Raw genomic sequence first — 14,387 nt, 5'->3', positions numbered from 1 at the left:
ATATATGCTTACGTATTGGTGAATGAACACCGACTTTGTCGTTTCAGTATAACACCATGTTCTGCGGTGAACCGTGTGAAAATGTCTCACCCACAGTGAGGACAGCCTCTTCACGCCCACCTCCCCGCTCTAGACAGCGCAGCTGCTGCTGATGAGCCGCTGCCTGCCTGGTGTAGCGTGATAAATCAACAAAAATTCCTCCCAAAAATTTGAAAATCAAGGACGCACACCATCGGGCCATGCTCAACCCATATCCAAATTCTTAGGGCGATCTGACGGTCAGCGAGATATGCCTGTTACAGACAGACAGACACACAGACACAACTTGCTTTATAGATTTGTTTATTGTGTTTTTTTTCTTCAATAAATACTCATTAAAGTGCAACTCATAACAGCAACATCATGCAGTGCATTACAAGAGAAATCCAAACCTCAATCAGACAGTGAGATATGGTCATAATCACACACTCTCTCTCTTACACACACACACACATCATACATGTGCAATAACCGGTTTGCACCCACACACATACAGTACACTATGGTGTTTAAGGCTACACTCACCATTAGAACCCACCACAGATGCACAGAGGAAAATATTCACTTTGGTACAACACAGAAATTATGACTTTGATTAGGCGCCTCTGGCATGTGTTTACAGCTCTTAACACAGAGTTTCTATGACGAGCGTGCCACTGATAGTTGCATACAGCTGTAATGGTTCAAGCGCTACAGTAGTTTTCACTGACAGTACATGTAGAATAGTTATGTCAGAGGAGTTTTTAAATCAGAACCATGGCTGCGCTTCACTGACTGATAACAGCAGTGAATGAACAATGATCCCAATGTGACAAAAGCAGCTCACTAAACAGAGGACAATGTTATTAAGACACAGGAACAGAGTGTATTATAGAAGTCTCTTGAACAAGGGAACATGGCTTTGTGTTCAGAGATGGTTTGTGTGTGTGCAGTTGCACGTATCTTCCAGCAGGGAGCAGAGTTTTTCTCCCTCTAACATCAGAATGTAATCAGTGATGATAGAAGACAACGTGACACAGGGTTTCAGCAGATGAACAAATACTGTGGCATTCAGAGTTTCAACCAAAAGCCTTTATGATGTGCTGTGCAATATGACAATAGACAGTATATATTGTGTGATGATGCAAACAAAACCATGAAAAACCCATGTGTATTTAAAGTGTATGTGGAGTGGAGCAGACAAAACAAAAAGAACAAGCTACAATATCTCAAAATAAGGTCACGTGGAGATTGTTTGGTTACAAAAGGACCAGAAAAGCTTACTTTAACAAATTAAACAGCTGACTGGTCCCTGACAAAAAACCTCTTTTATCACCTGCATGAAAATCATGTCGATGGAGCCATAAAAGTGAGGAAGTGTGTGCTCAAAATAAACCTCATGCTTGAGACTCTGCAGCACAATATATATGAAGAAACTGCATTTAGAGTTGACACACAGGCTGTAAACCCTGAAATGTAATGTAATGTAATAAGAAGTATTATATTACATGTACAGACAATTTGCTATGTATTGTTATGTGGGTTAGGAGCTGATATGAGGTTTTAGTGAAATTGCGACAAAAACAGATGAGCAGCGCTCCACTTTAGAAAAGATTATGGGGGGGGGGGAATCCAGTAACGGCAGCAATACAAAATACTGCTTTGGTATGACTGACAAGACTAATGCAGGACATTAATAAAAGAAATAAAACCGTGGCTTTCATCAGCACGAATAACCACAAACGACAGGTACAGTACAGTACTGTATGAGAACCCACGCCAAAGGTGTGCAATGCAATAAACCACACATTTGCAAACTGCTGACCTCAGCAACGAGCGTGAAAGTGCAACAGCTAAACAAGAAGATAGTGGCACACACAGAAAACTGCTCCAACAACTGCACGACACCAAACTACGAGTTCTGATTCTTATCTCTCTGTTTTTCCCACACTTTGTAGTAACAACACTGTTGATCTCTCAACACACACAAACACAAACACAGGGTCATGTACACACTCTCCATATACAGGTACATATGCACAGAAACACTGTTTCATTCTTTAAGGCAACGAGAGAATAGTTTCTCTGGCTTATATTGTTCTGCAGCAGATAAACACCAATCCATGTGGATTCATCATCATCGTCCTCTATATCTCCCACTGTATTATCACCACCTCAATATTTATTCATACACAGAATAAACAGAAAGCAAGCCAACTCGTTTGTTTATCACCGCAAATCACAAAAACAGATTCATTTCATTTGCTTTCGATTTGGTTGCTTTCTGCTCTTTTTTAAATTAAATGAATATATGGAAGGATTTTGTTGATCAGATAAAACATAAGCTATTATTCCTACAGGGCAGAAATATGCTGATGTCACACGTCTACTTGCTTATTTTCTATCGTTATATTCTTTTCATATATAAGTGCGAGGCAAATTACCAGTTGTGAAAGGACAACCACATTTGAAACACACTAAGATGATGAAGGCTTCTATGAGATGGTGTGTATCTGTCGTCGGCACTAAATGCAGCACACAGTCAGTACCATTTAGCATATTTAGCAGCTTATCCTGCTGTCTCTCGAGGTTTATAATCTACTATCTACTCCAAATCAGGATAAATATCTTTGTTTTGCAGTGCTTAAATAATACAGTATAAGTAGAGTGGCAAAAAAAGTATCTCTAAAAAATAAATATGGATCTAATATTTAAATAATAATCTTTTTGATGTATAAAGTTTTTTTTGGTATACCTCTGTCAACCTCTATGTACTATGATACAATATAAATATAATATACATTATAACAAAAAACTGTTTCTTTAAAAACCATATCATATAAAACCTAAAATGAAATATTCCCACTGACACGATGTTAACTTGAACTAATCACGTTGTGCTGGGTGTTATGGTGGTGATGATGATTTTGCAGCAGTTGATAACAGATTGAGGTTTTTTTTGTTGGAGGAGTGGCTGTGAACTTTGACCTATCACTCTGTCACAGAGATGACGTCCAGGTTCAGGCCCAACGCGAGACTATCACCTGAGGACTGTGTCGAAACGTGAAATAAACTGATTCATCTCCCTTGTCTTTCCCTCTTCTCCAGCTGAGCAGAACACTACTTCTCTCTCTCTCTTTCGCAAAGATGGAGAAGAAAAAAAAGAAGATAAAGAACGTCACCACAAAAATCCACACTCCCTAAACGGCCTAAAAACCCAGCTGACATCTAGATTACTACAGCAACAGAGGGGGGTCGTCAGGCCTCAGCGTGCCAGTGTGGTGATCAGACTGGCACACATTTCAAAAAAGTCCATGGTGTGCGATCCCTGCCGTGGGGTGAGGAGAGGTGCACTACCGGACAGGGATCCTGGGAGAGAAGAGCTGAGCTGAGGCAGATCAACGGCTGGACTCACAGAGTCGATGCTCAGTCTGGGTCTGAGGAGACCGGCTGTGGAGCCTGACCTCTGGGGAGTGGACGAACCTGATTTAAAACCCATGGCCTCCATAATGTCATCTGGGGATTTGGAGGAAAATTTGAATCAGCATTCAATGTTGGAGCTCTTTCAGCAAAACGGTGACAAAGATCAAAGGTAGATAAACAAAAGGTTAAGAGGATAACACAAACGTTTAGTGGGATATTAGCACCAGTAAAGCGTGGCAACAAGGTCGACTGTGGATTAAATTTTTTTAGATTTAAGCCTAGTAGTTATGTAAACTGTTATGCCTGTTTCAGTTTTGTTTCACCTGTTATCCCTGTTACTTAATTTGCCGTGTTTATGAGGATTCTCATTTTCTGTTTAGCTCTAACGTTGATCTTGAAAAAAATTCTTTAAATTCTTTTAATGGCTGCTACTGGTCAATATTTAAGTGGGTTAATTTGGCAGAAGTGTATAGTGTCTTTAAAATAAATAAACTCATTTGATTATTAGGTTCACATGGTCCTGGAATAAGACTCACGACAAGGGGCTTGCTTTACTGAGGCCATCATTTTCAGTTGACATGTTTCTGAAGCAGCCAGAACTGACTAGATAGGAGGTTACTACACTGACGACGGTGAACAGCTTGTACATAAAGTGTATAAAGAAACAAATAAGAAGGGGGGAAGCCACAGAGAGTAGAGAGCGTTTATATCCTTTAGTTTACATTTTATGCGCTCCAACTTATTTTATTTCTCCATCTAATAAACGAATTGTTTAGTCAGAGAGCCGTTTGTTGTGAAAGAAATACCTTCAAGCATTTTGGAGCACTATCCAAAATCAAGCACTTTTCAACGTGGACAGCACAACATTACAAGTCAAGCATTCCCAAGGATTTCAAGCATCTACAAGTTCTATATTCAGATCGATTTTGTACGTCATAATTCATTTGTCCATCACTAACCATCAATGCTCTTGAAGTCCAGGAGGTAGGATCTGCTGTCCACCTGATACAGCTGAAGGCTCATTTTCACCAGGTTTCCTGTCACTGGATTCTTCCTTCGCACTCGCAGATGGTATGGGTTCACGACCTACAACGTAAAATACCAGGAGATCTAGTTCATATGAAGAAAATAAAATATGCATGTGTAAGACAAATCCTTTCACCTTCCAGTCAAAGTTGAGTTGTCTCATGGCCCTGTACACTTCAGCCATGATATCATAGGGTCGACTCTGACTCCTGATACCCAGGTGCCACTTGGCCTTCTTCACAGTCAGAGGTTTGGGCCGGGTGGTGTTCAGAGCATCCAGAGGACAGCGAGACTTGGGGCTATCAGCCAGGAGCGGTGGCATCCTCTCTGGGTGGGGTTTGACTCCAGGAGGAAGTGCCATACCTTCTTCTATGAAAGAACCCTGGGGAGGACTGGAGGCCAAGTAGAACTCATTGGCCTGGGTCATGATGCGCCGGTTGTCAATGATAAGGTGGTAGGCCACTGCTAGCTGATCCTGGAAGGGCAGGAGAAGGAGAGGAATTTCAGAAGAATGATAAATGACTGAAGCTAGGGACAAACCATCACATTTGTGAAACCTACAATGACTCAGAATAATCTAATGCTGTGTTCCTTGAGATTGTGAATGTGTGGTTACATACCTGTGGATCCCCACTGTAAAGGCTGGAAACGACCTCCGACTCGGTGCATTCAAACTTCTCACACACTTCTCTAACGGCCTCCTCATCCAGGACTGTGGCATCATATGAAGGGTCTTCAGGGAAGAGGTAGCCTGGAAGGTCCTGTTTAAACCACTCGTGCTCTCTGACAGAGGACAGTAACATCAGTCAATGCAAAATATAACTGCTTTGTCCTTTATTTGCTATTATGTAATGAAAAAAATGAAAAGAACCAAACACATAATAATAAACCTGTACAAATGATCAAAAATAGTCTATACCGGATGTCTCTGATGGTGGCTCTCTTCAAGGGGTCAACCTGTAGCATGAACATCAGCAGTGAAGCCACAGAGCGGTTCAGGTACTCCGGGATGTAGAAGACGCCTCCTCTGATCTTCTTAAACAGCGTAGGGACGTGTTCATCGTCAAAGGGCAGAGTACCACACAGCAGAGCGTACAGGATCACACCACAGCTCCAGATGTCCACCTCTGGACCTGCATAGAGCCTGACAGAGAGAAGAGAGAATGAGACAAGGAACAAACCCTTAAATATGATGTGTAGCTCTTTGACTCACATTAGTTAATATATTAGTAAGCCGTTAATAATGTCTCTAGTACTCATTTACTAATGGTGCTTATTTGGATTGGATAAGCATTAAGTAATAGCAAACTAATGCATAAAGTAATCATTCACTATATGGTCAACATGTTACATTTATGAGCATTAATAAATAATACATTTAGGTCTTAATGTTTTTTTTTGTTTTTTTTTCTTATTTCCCCCTCACTTTTTTGTTTACATTGGTTGCTATGGTTTCCGTTCTTCACCAGCGGCGCTAATCATTGAGGTGAGCCGGCACAAAAGCAAGTAGCCCCAGTACGAGTTCTTCCTCTGTGCTCCCGTCGTCACCTGACCTTTGTCACTTCCGGGTCAGAGGTCGCGTTCCCGACAGGTATGTCCGCACGCTGCTTTCACCTCGCTGGTCGTTTCGTTTGGTCATTGTGCTCAATGCGTTTGCGTTGTCTTGTAGGGCGACTGGTTGTGTGCTGCTCTGTGCTCCCTGTGTGCGCTGCTGTGGTTGTTTTGGCGGTGGTAAGTGTCATCTCTCTCTGTGTTATGCTAATAGGTGGCTAATGCTAACGTAGTCACAGGTAAATGCTGGCGGCTGCCTGGAGCCCCCTTTCCCTTCCTCCCTTATCCCCCCCCCTCCCTCTCATGACTGTCGGTTGCTGCTAAAAAGATATGTAGATATATTGTAAAACGCAACCGCATTAATTTTAGTGTAATTTTTAGTGTACCGATGCTAATGTTATTCTTGATTAGGTGTCACTGTTACCACCTCATTGGGCAGCTGCTGCTTTGTCTGGGTTGAACCTGGATTTTTCTTATGTTTCCATTTTGTTAATCCAGTTAATTCAGGGATTTATTTTGTAAATTAGGTCTAGATAATGAGTTTTGTTTTCTTTAACTTCCTATTTTGTTATGTTGGTTGTTTAAACCTGTGACCTGCCCATTATTCTAGTTTTTTAAGCCTGAGTTTTCTTTTTTCGTGTGTGTACAAACCCCACTAATTTGTTGTTCTCCCTTTTCGGTTGCTGTAGGCCGGTGGTGCTGGTGACCTGGTTGTGGCATCCTCTCATCTTGTCTTGCTGTGGTTTTCTTCTGTGCACAGTGATTTTGTTGTTTTCCTTTGGTGGATCACTCCCCCTGCACTAGCCTTCATCCAACCACTTTGGCCTCAGCACTGATTAGTTTTTTTTCTTCCTTTTATGTTTGTATGAATGAGTTTTATTGATATTTTGGAACTGATGAATATGTAATAAAAGTATTTTAACCAGACCTTGGAACCACGTCTCATGCCCTCTAAGTAACCACAAACCTGTGTGCCTTGTGTCTGAGAATAATTCCCAGGGTGGTGTTGTCAAGCTTTCCTTTTTTTTTGGTAATATTAGTTTCTACCTTCTGGCCTAACCCTTAATAAGTGCCTCATAAGCATCAATTAATAATAGTTAACCATAACTGAATGCTTTTTGGACACTTAAGTGTAAACATGTTTCCCTTAAGAAACGCATAACGGTGGTAAATAAGCATTACTTAACCACAATTGGTGGACATGTTGTTGAGGACATTACATATAAAGGGGGGCCTCACTTACAGATTGGGTAGATGGAGGCCCCCTGACCATATTATTTTTGTTCCATGTTCTTAACTAAATAAGATATCAGATGTTCATGTTTGCTCAAAGTTCCCCTCTGAGCAAGGGATGTAAATATCTGTTTTAAATAAAATGTGTAAAATGCTTTATGTGATTTTCTTCAACTAATAGTGGTTAAGTAATGCTTATTTACCACCGTTATGCGTTTCTTAAGGGATACATGTTTAGACTTTACAATAAGGGTCCAATGCGCATTCAGTAATGGTTAACTATTGTTAATTCATGCTTATGAGGCTCTTATTAAGGGTTAGGTCAGGTTACTAATGTGAAGTAATACTTTTCATCAGGTTAGGTAAGGGCTATCTGATGACATACACAGCACAGCAGTAATCAACGATTAATTAAGATCTAAATTAATTGTTTATTAATGCTCATTCAGATAACATGATCACCATATAGTGAATGATTACTAGATGCATTAGTTTGCTGTTACTTAATGGTTATTCAATGATTACTAGAGACATTAACTGCTTACAAATACAGCTGCCTGCATGCTTCCATTTGTACACCTGCCCTGCTCGGCTGACAGTGCCTTTTTCTCTCTCTCACTTTATCATGACAAATGTGAATGTCTGAGTTTCTAAGGACATTCTCAGGTGGATCTTAAAGGTGAAGTAAGTAGTTTATAGTGACATTTAGATGAGAGGCTGAAATTTACAACAACAAACTGCTCCTCTGCTCACCCCCTCCCTTCCCTGAGCGACACGGTATCCTGAGCCGGTCAAATGTCGTCCTCGTCGTCTTTCTCCGTGTAGGCAGATGAGGTTCTAGTATTTATTCAGATGTATAAGTGTGTCTTTTGTATATCGTATCTGCTCTGTCAGTGGAGGCGGGACTTCTGCTACAAGTAAAGCGACGCTTGATTTGCTCTCTCGGGTTTGTGTATACAGGCTCCACTAGAAACATGGCGTCTCCCTGCTAACGGTGGCAAAGCAACAGCGGCCCGTGACCATGTTATTTTACATGACTTTTTGAAACACTACGTCAATGAAACAAAAACTATTATACAGCCACTAGACAATGCAGGAGCACATAATATGTATAAAAAAGTGGATTTTGGGTTATATAAACCAATAAATACTACGCAGTGTCCCTTTAAAAGCACGATTGAACGATTACTCTTTCAATTTCAAAATGTAACCTATTGACAGCCCTAGTGATTACACACATGTACTACACCCACACACGCACCTTCCTGAGATGACCTCTGGAGCAGCATAGTTTGGTGAGCCACAGCTTGTCCTCAGAAACTCCCCATCTGACATCATGTTTGACAAACCTGTTGGCCAATCACATGATATATTAGCCAAATACACACATTAACACATTTGTCTTCACCCTGACCGTAATATGCACTAAAGAAACAATCCTCCATTATCATGTTTTTGTTATTGATCCTTTTGTAAACATAGGCTAAACTGAGCACATCCCACCACAGGGAGGAAGCTAAGAGTAATACACAGTGGACAATGCTGATATGTTTATCCTACTATATATGCCAAGACTCTTAAGCTCTGAACACAAAGCTCATCTAATTGAATGAGCCCCTCTCTGTGTGTGTGTGTGTCTGCCAGAGCCACAGCCAAACGCTGAACACCAGATGCTGTGTGATTTGCTGACCTTCTCTTTATTGTTTATCCCTGTTCCCTGTAACACTCCCTCCCTCTCTGCTCACCAGCATCTGTTGCTCACAGCCAAAACACTTCTCCCGCTGTACGCTCCTGCCGCACCCCAACGATTCCTTCCCTATCGGATGACACTGGGCCTCAAGGTTTCCTGCCAGGCTTGATATGAGACCTTGCCGTTGCTAAGGGATGTCTCTCCCCCCCACATACCCTGCTGAGTGCAAGGACCCTCGTGTGTTCCTGAAAATGTGTTTCTCTTTCACCATGAGGCACACGCTCTGAACAAGTGCGCTTGAATGAGAAACCAATAGGAAGGAAGGAAATTCATTCTCATCAAAGTAAGTGCTTGAAGGTAATTTAACACTTTCTGTGTATAATTGGGATGTGACACAAACAGTCCAGTTACTTTAATTTCCACAAACTCTATCTCTGATTATTGTTGTCCCTACATCTTCATTATCTTCTGCTTTTTCTCTGATTAAAATTCCTTAACAATCATCAGCTCCCTCCTAACAATAACTGTGCTTGCTGGGAGTCTTGCCAGTTGATTGTTTGAGCTGGAAGACGGCCCAGAACTTCATAACAAATTTAACGGAAATGCATATGATTCTGGTGTGCAATATAATTGTCCCTTATGGTTCAGTACCTCACTGCAACCCCCATTGTGCATTGCTTTTTTTTTTATCAGATGCTGGGAATCTTACCAAAGTCTGCAATCTTGGCATTCCTGCTGGCGTCCAACAGGACGTTCTCGGGTTTGAGGTCTCTGTGGACCACCATGTGCCTGTGGCAGTAGTCTACAGCTGAGATTATCTGCTGGAAAAGACGGCGAGCTTCGGTGTCTTCCACCTGAAAAATACAAAATGAACAACAGATATGACTGGACGTAAAATTAACCAGGCTTTTTTTTTTTTACATGACAGTGTGTAATATGATATGAATATGTGAGAGAGAAAATACAAAGAACCTAATCTACGGCAGAGATGTGGACAGAGCAGCAAATGAATGTGCTGTTCAAAACAAATGTATACAGTTTAGAGTTGGTTATGAGGTTTCAATGACCCAGGGCTTAGATATAAATTAAGTAGGATCGTTAATATAATATCTGTGTATTTATGTTCATTAAATCAAACAAATTAAACCTTGTGCTTGAAGACATCATTTAGATGCCTCTGGACTATATTGTGAATCACTCTCAAAGCACAGTACGGTAAGTACTGTATCTATTGTAAACAACCAAACCTTTCAACTCCTACTGCTGCATCTTCACAGTAAAGACATTTAACTGGTGAAACACAGCTTGACTTTAATTTTTAATTATTTACAGGAAGCTATCTCCCTGATTTTTTTTCTCATCTCAAATGTGGATGTTTTGTTTAGGATAGTACTTGTTGTATAAAGCTCTTTTCTGTTCATTTCAGGATACAACTGTCATGAAAAGCTTAAAGACTTCAAACTGTATACCTCTCAGTGTACAGCCTGCTGGAAATAAGTGCACCTGGGAGTGACAGATGGGCAGTCTCATATATCACATAGGTCTTACCCGTCCATGTTTGCAGATGTAGTCAAACAGCTCACCTCCTGACACATACTCCATAACCATGAAGAAATCTGTGGGTGTACTTATCACCTGGTACCTAAAACACAAAAATAAGTTTGTATTGAAGTGGACTTACTGAGGCCCATTTCCACAGCTTTCACATTAAACAAATGCACAGTGAAGTTAGGCTCGGTGACGTATGGGTGCTGAGAGTGCCATCACTGTCAAAGTGATTAGCTACATAAAAATGCAGGGATGTCATCTCATGAATGCTTGCTCATGGGAGATTAATTTTTCATCACAGTCTAGTTCATTCCTCTAGCTTGGTTTATCACAACATTACTGGATCTGGGGGACACATAAATAAACACCACACAAACAGGGACAGATTGTCCTACACTTTATCTATTTGTCAGTTCTGCCCTTATGGCTGAAGTAAACACCATGTCCATGTTTTATGAATGTAAGTCTGTGACATGGTAGTCCACAGCTCTGCAGCTCAGGACCAGAGAGCTCACATATCTGCCATACTTAACAGTGTGGTGGTGGACTACTATTTACCCTGACCTAAAAATAACACAAGGATTGTTGAGGGGGAAATACATGGACAGAGATAGGAGAGAGATAGGCCTGTGAGATAGAAATAAAAAGGAAGAAAGGGTCAAAGAAAAACACAAGAAATGCCAAGATTTAACCATGTGGGAATTTCAGCTTCTTCTATCATGTAAACTGGATAAATGTATTGGAGAGAAGAGATTTGGGTAACACTTTAGATTAGGGAACACATATTCACCATTTACTAGGTGCTTACTAACATATTATGTTAGTAAGCACCTAGTAAATGGTGAATATGTGTTCCCTAATCTACTGAGATTTCTTTATCTAGTTTCAAGCAGAGTGTGTTAGAGTGCATTGCTACATGCCACAACACAACAGGGAACACATAAGGCCAACCGTGGACTGACTGTATGCAAGGACTGTCACTTACAACTTCCATGAAAATAAAAGCATTGAAAACAAATGGTGGACATTATATCACTCATGGGACACAAATGGGAATTTTAAAAATCTAAGGACTAGACTAAACAAGACAAGTATAACAATGGCAGAACCAGCTGTGTTAAAAGACAGAAAGAAAAGATCAAAATTCTAATTTAATCCAGGATTTGGAGAATTGTGACACCCCTACTTAAATACTATTGGTAACTTCTACAGACACTGACTGTAGAACATCTCTGCACCAGTGGCTTACACCTTGCCGGAAATAGGGGAGATGGCTTATTAAAAACCAGGACGTGACCATGCATATAGCCAATTCAACAGCTCCTCATATAAGAATCATCTGTCTATGCAGTTTGACCAGTCTGCCAAAACTCGAAATTGAATAGCAGGTCCACTCACAGCTTGATGATGTGTGGGTGTCTGAACAGTTTGAGATTCTGGATCTCTCGTTTGATCTTGCCCACGACATCGAGACTACGGATCTTCTGTCTGTTTAGGATCTTCACAGCCACTTTATGCCCTGTCAGCTGGTGCTCTCCAACTGCAAACATGGGAACACAGATATGAAGCAGACACACCACACACACACACAAAACAACAACACATGCATGCTTGTATGCATCTCAAAATACTGTCACGTTATAAAAAACATGTCACATGTTAAGAATACATATTTTAAAGTAAAATGTACATACAAAAATCTTATGTCCTGGAAAGACCTTGTAAAACTTCAAAAAATAAATAACTAGGACTATATGTTACATGCAACACAGTCTTTTCTAGTCACTCACATGAAACACACTTCATTTCCGACATTAGCTATAATCTCAAAGATTAAAATTCAGCATTAGCAGTGAATAAATGGTATTGCTGACCTGGACTTTGTTCTTCATCTTCATCTATTTGAATCTATATTTTAAACTATTGTTTCCTGATGTTTGCTGTTGTCAACGTGGATGTCTAAGTGTAAACATAATGCTGCTAACTGACCCTGTCTGGGCTTATTGTCTCTTGTAAAAGGTATATTCATCTCAATGTGACTTCCTGGTAAAATAAAGTTTAAATAAATACCAACATATAAATTAGAGTTGGCCACTGACAGTAGCTGCTTGTCTAAGACGGATTTATTCTTTCGAACTTAGAGATGTAAATGTACGCCCTTAATAGACACGAATTATCTCTCTCTGTCGAACATAATAACGGAGGAGTGCGAACATTGACTTAAAAGCTCACAAGGTCAAGCACAGTGGACGAAAACTAGCTAAGTAAACTGGATTAATGTCCTGGAAAATGCTGCTCTAATATAACTTAACGACTCTGAATTGATGGCACTTAATACACTGTTTATCTGTGGGCTAATATAACTAGCTAGCTACAACGTTTATAAACGTTTAAATTAACGTTAAACACATTGACACATGCTGGCATTCTACGAAGCTCTGTGCTTCACATATGCCCTTTACCATAAACACAGGGCAAAGACAACAGTCGCAACATTAAACCCTTCACGGTATAAAGTTACACGATAATAATAATAATAATAACAGTGTGAGTGTACACTTGCTGCTCGCTAGTGCAAAATTGTAGGTTTCGGTAGAAGAATTTGACTTTCAAGCGGCCGTATTCCCGGAACACATTTACGCTTTAAATCCCGTCTACTTCCTCCGTTAGAGCATCTCGCTGCGCAAACTGCGCAATGACCGCCGGCAAGTTCAACACAGCCTCTGCTGAGCGAGGGAGACTTTACTTCAGCTGAAACGGACATACGTTCAAATCAGATGTGGTCACTGAGACAATGACACGACTTAACTCTTCACTTTCCCGAATGTCCCCACTCCTAGTGTGTCGCCGAGGATGTAATGTCCGATCTTAACCCTGCCTTCGTGCTTCTGTTGATGACGCTCTGCCATCTTCTCCGTGACCGACGTCTGGGCTTGCTCGCTGAGGTGCGTTTGTTGCCTGCCCGCTGGTGAGCGCTCGGAGGGGCGGGGCACATCGCTTCTCTGCCGGGAGGTGGAGGGAAGAGAGGGAGGAGAGGGATCCGCCATCGAAGTGATAATGCTCTCTGTTGACGGGGAATAGTGGAAAAGAATAACATTAATAACTGTTCTGAAGGCCGGATAATTTTAAAATGTAAAAAACCTTCCCAACATGGAATAAAATGTGCATATACTACATATATACATATATGTATGTTCCATTTGACTTTAATACATCATTTCCACTATTATTTTATTATTTTTCAACATTAAAGGTCCAGTTTGGGATATTTCGGAGCATGGACATGCACCTGCACTTTTGCCCTTTGACCAGATAAACATTCTATGTTGCGCCTCCGAACTTGCATTCCTCTTCTCCCCAGTACATACCTCTTAAAATATCATCTGCAAAGAACATAGTCCACAGAGACTCCTGCCAGACCTAATTTGTCAACCTGCCCATTACAATTGCAAATCCCACCTCCACCTCATATCCATCTGTTCCTCCAACTGCCCACCTCACCACTGTCTCACTGTCCTCATACATGTCCTGCACCAGCCTCACGTACTTCTCAAGTCTTCTCCCGACACATATAGTCACACTTCTCCTTCTGGTCTTGAAACCATACTGCTGCGAGGTGAGCTTCACTTCTCTCCATAATCCAAACATCACAGAGCACTGAGCTGCTTAAATGTACAGTATAAACAAAGGTTATAAGAATGTGCAATATAGAGTGTCATACTTCAGTATGTCATAAGAATTTATTTGACAGAAACGTCATACTATACTATGCCGTCCAAAATGTGACAATTTTTTGGGGAAAAAAATGTTGGTCCAAAATTTGACAAAAATGTCATTACTATACTGTCGTCCAAAATTTGAATTTTTTTTTGAAAAAAAGATTTTGGTCTAAAAAAAA

At 40.7% G+C, this 14,387-nt stretch overlaps 1 protein-coding gene across 1 annotated transcript; it reads right to left on the bottom strand.

Moving 5' to 3' along the window:
* Positions 1-357: 357 nt before the first annotated feature.
* prkaa2 (protein kinase, AMP-activated, alpha 2 catalytic subunit) lies at positions 358-13,442 on the bottom strand. Its single transcript, XM_083887904.1, has 10 exons — positions 13,299-13,442; positions 11,888-12,029; positions 10,490-10,583; positions 9,651-9,795; positions 8,513-8,600; positions 5,387-5,611; positions 5,088-5,250; positions 4,604-4,942; positions 4,401-4,527; positions 358-3,534 (listed from the first exon to the last, which is right to left on the bottom strand). The coding sequence occupies exons 1-10, from the start codon at positions 13,396-13,398 to the stop codon at positions 3,284-3,286; spliced, it is 1,674 nt and encodes a 557-aa protein (XP_083744030.1). The 5' UTR covers positions 13,399-13,442; the 3' UTR covers positions 358-3,283.
* Between the last annotated feature and the right edge of the window lie 945 nt (positions 13,443-14,387).

Source organism: Microchirus variegatus (genome assembly GCF_963457635.1).
Source record: "Microchirus variegatus genome assembly, chromosome: 4".
NCBI lineage: Eukaryota > Metazoa > Chordata > Actinopteri > Pleuronectiformes > Soleidae > Microchirus > Microchirus variegatus.
Note: the sequence above shows the minus strand (reverse complement) of the source record. Positions and strands in the feature narration are given on the sequence as shown.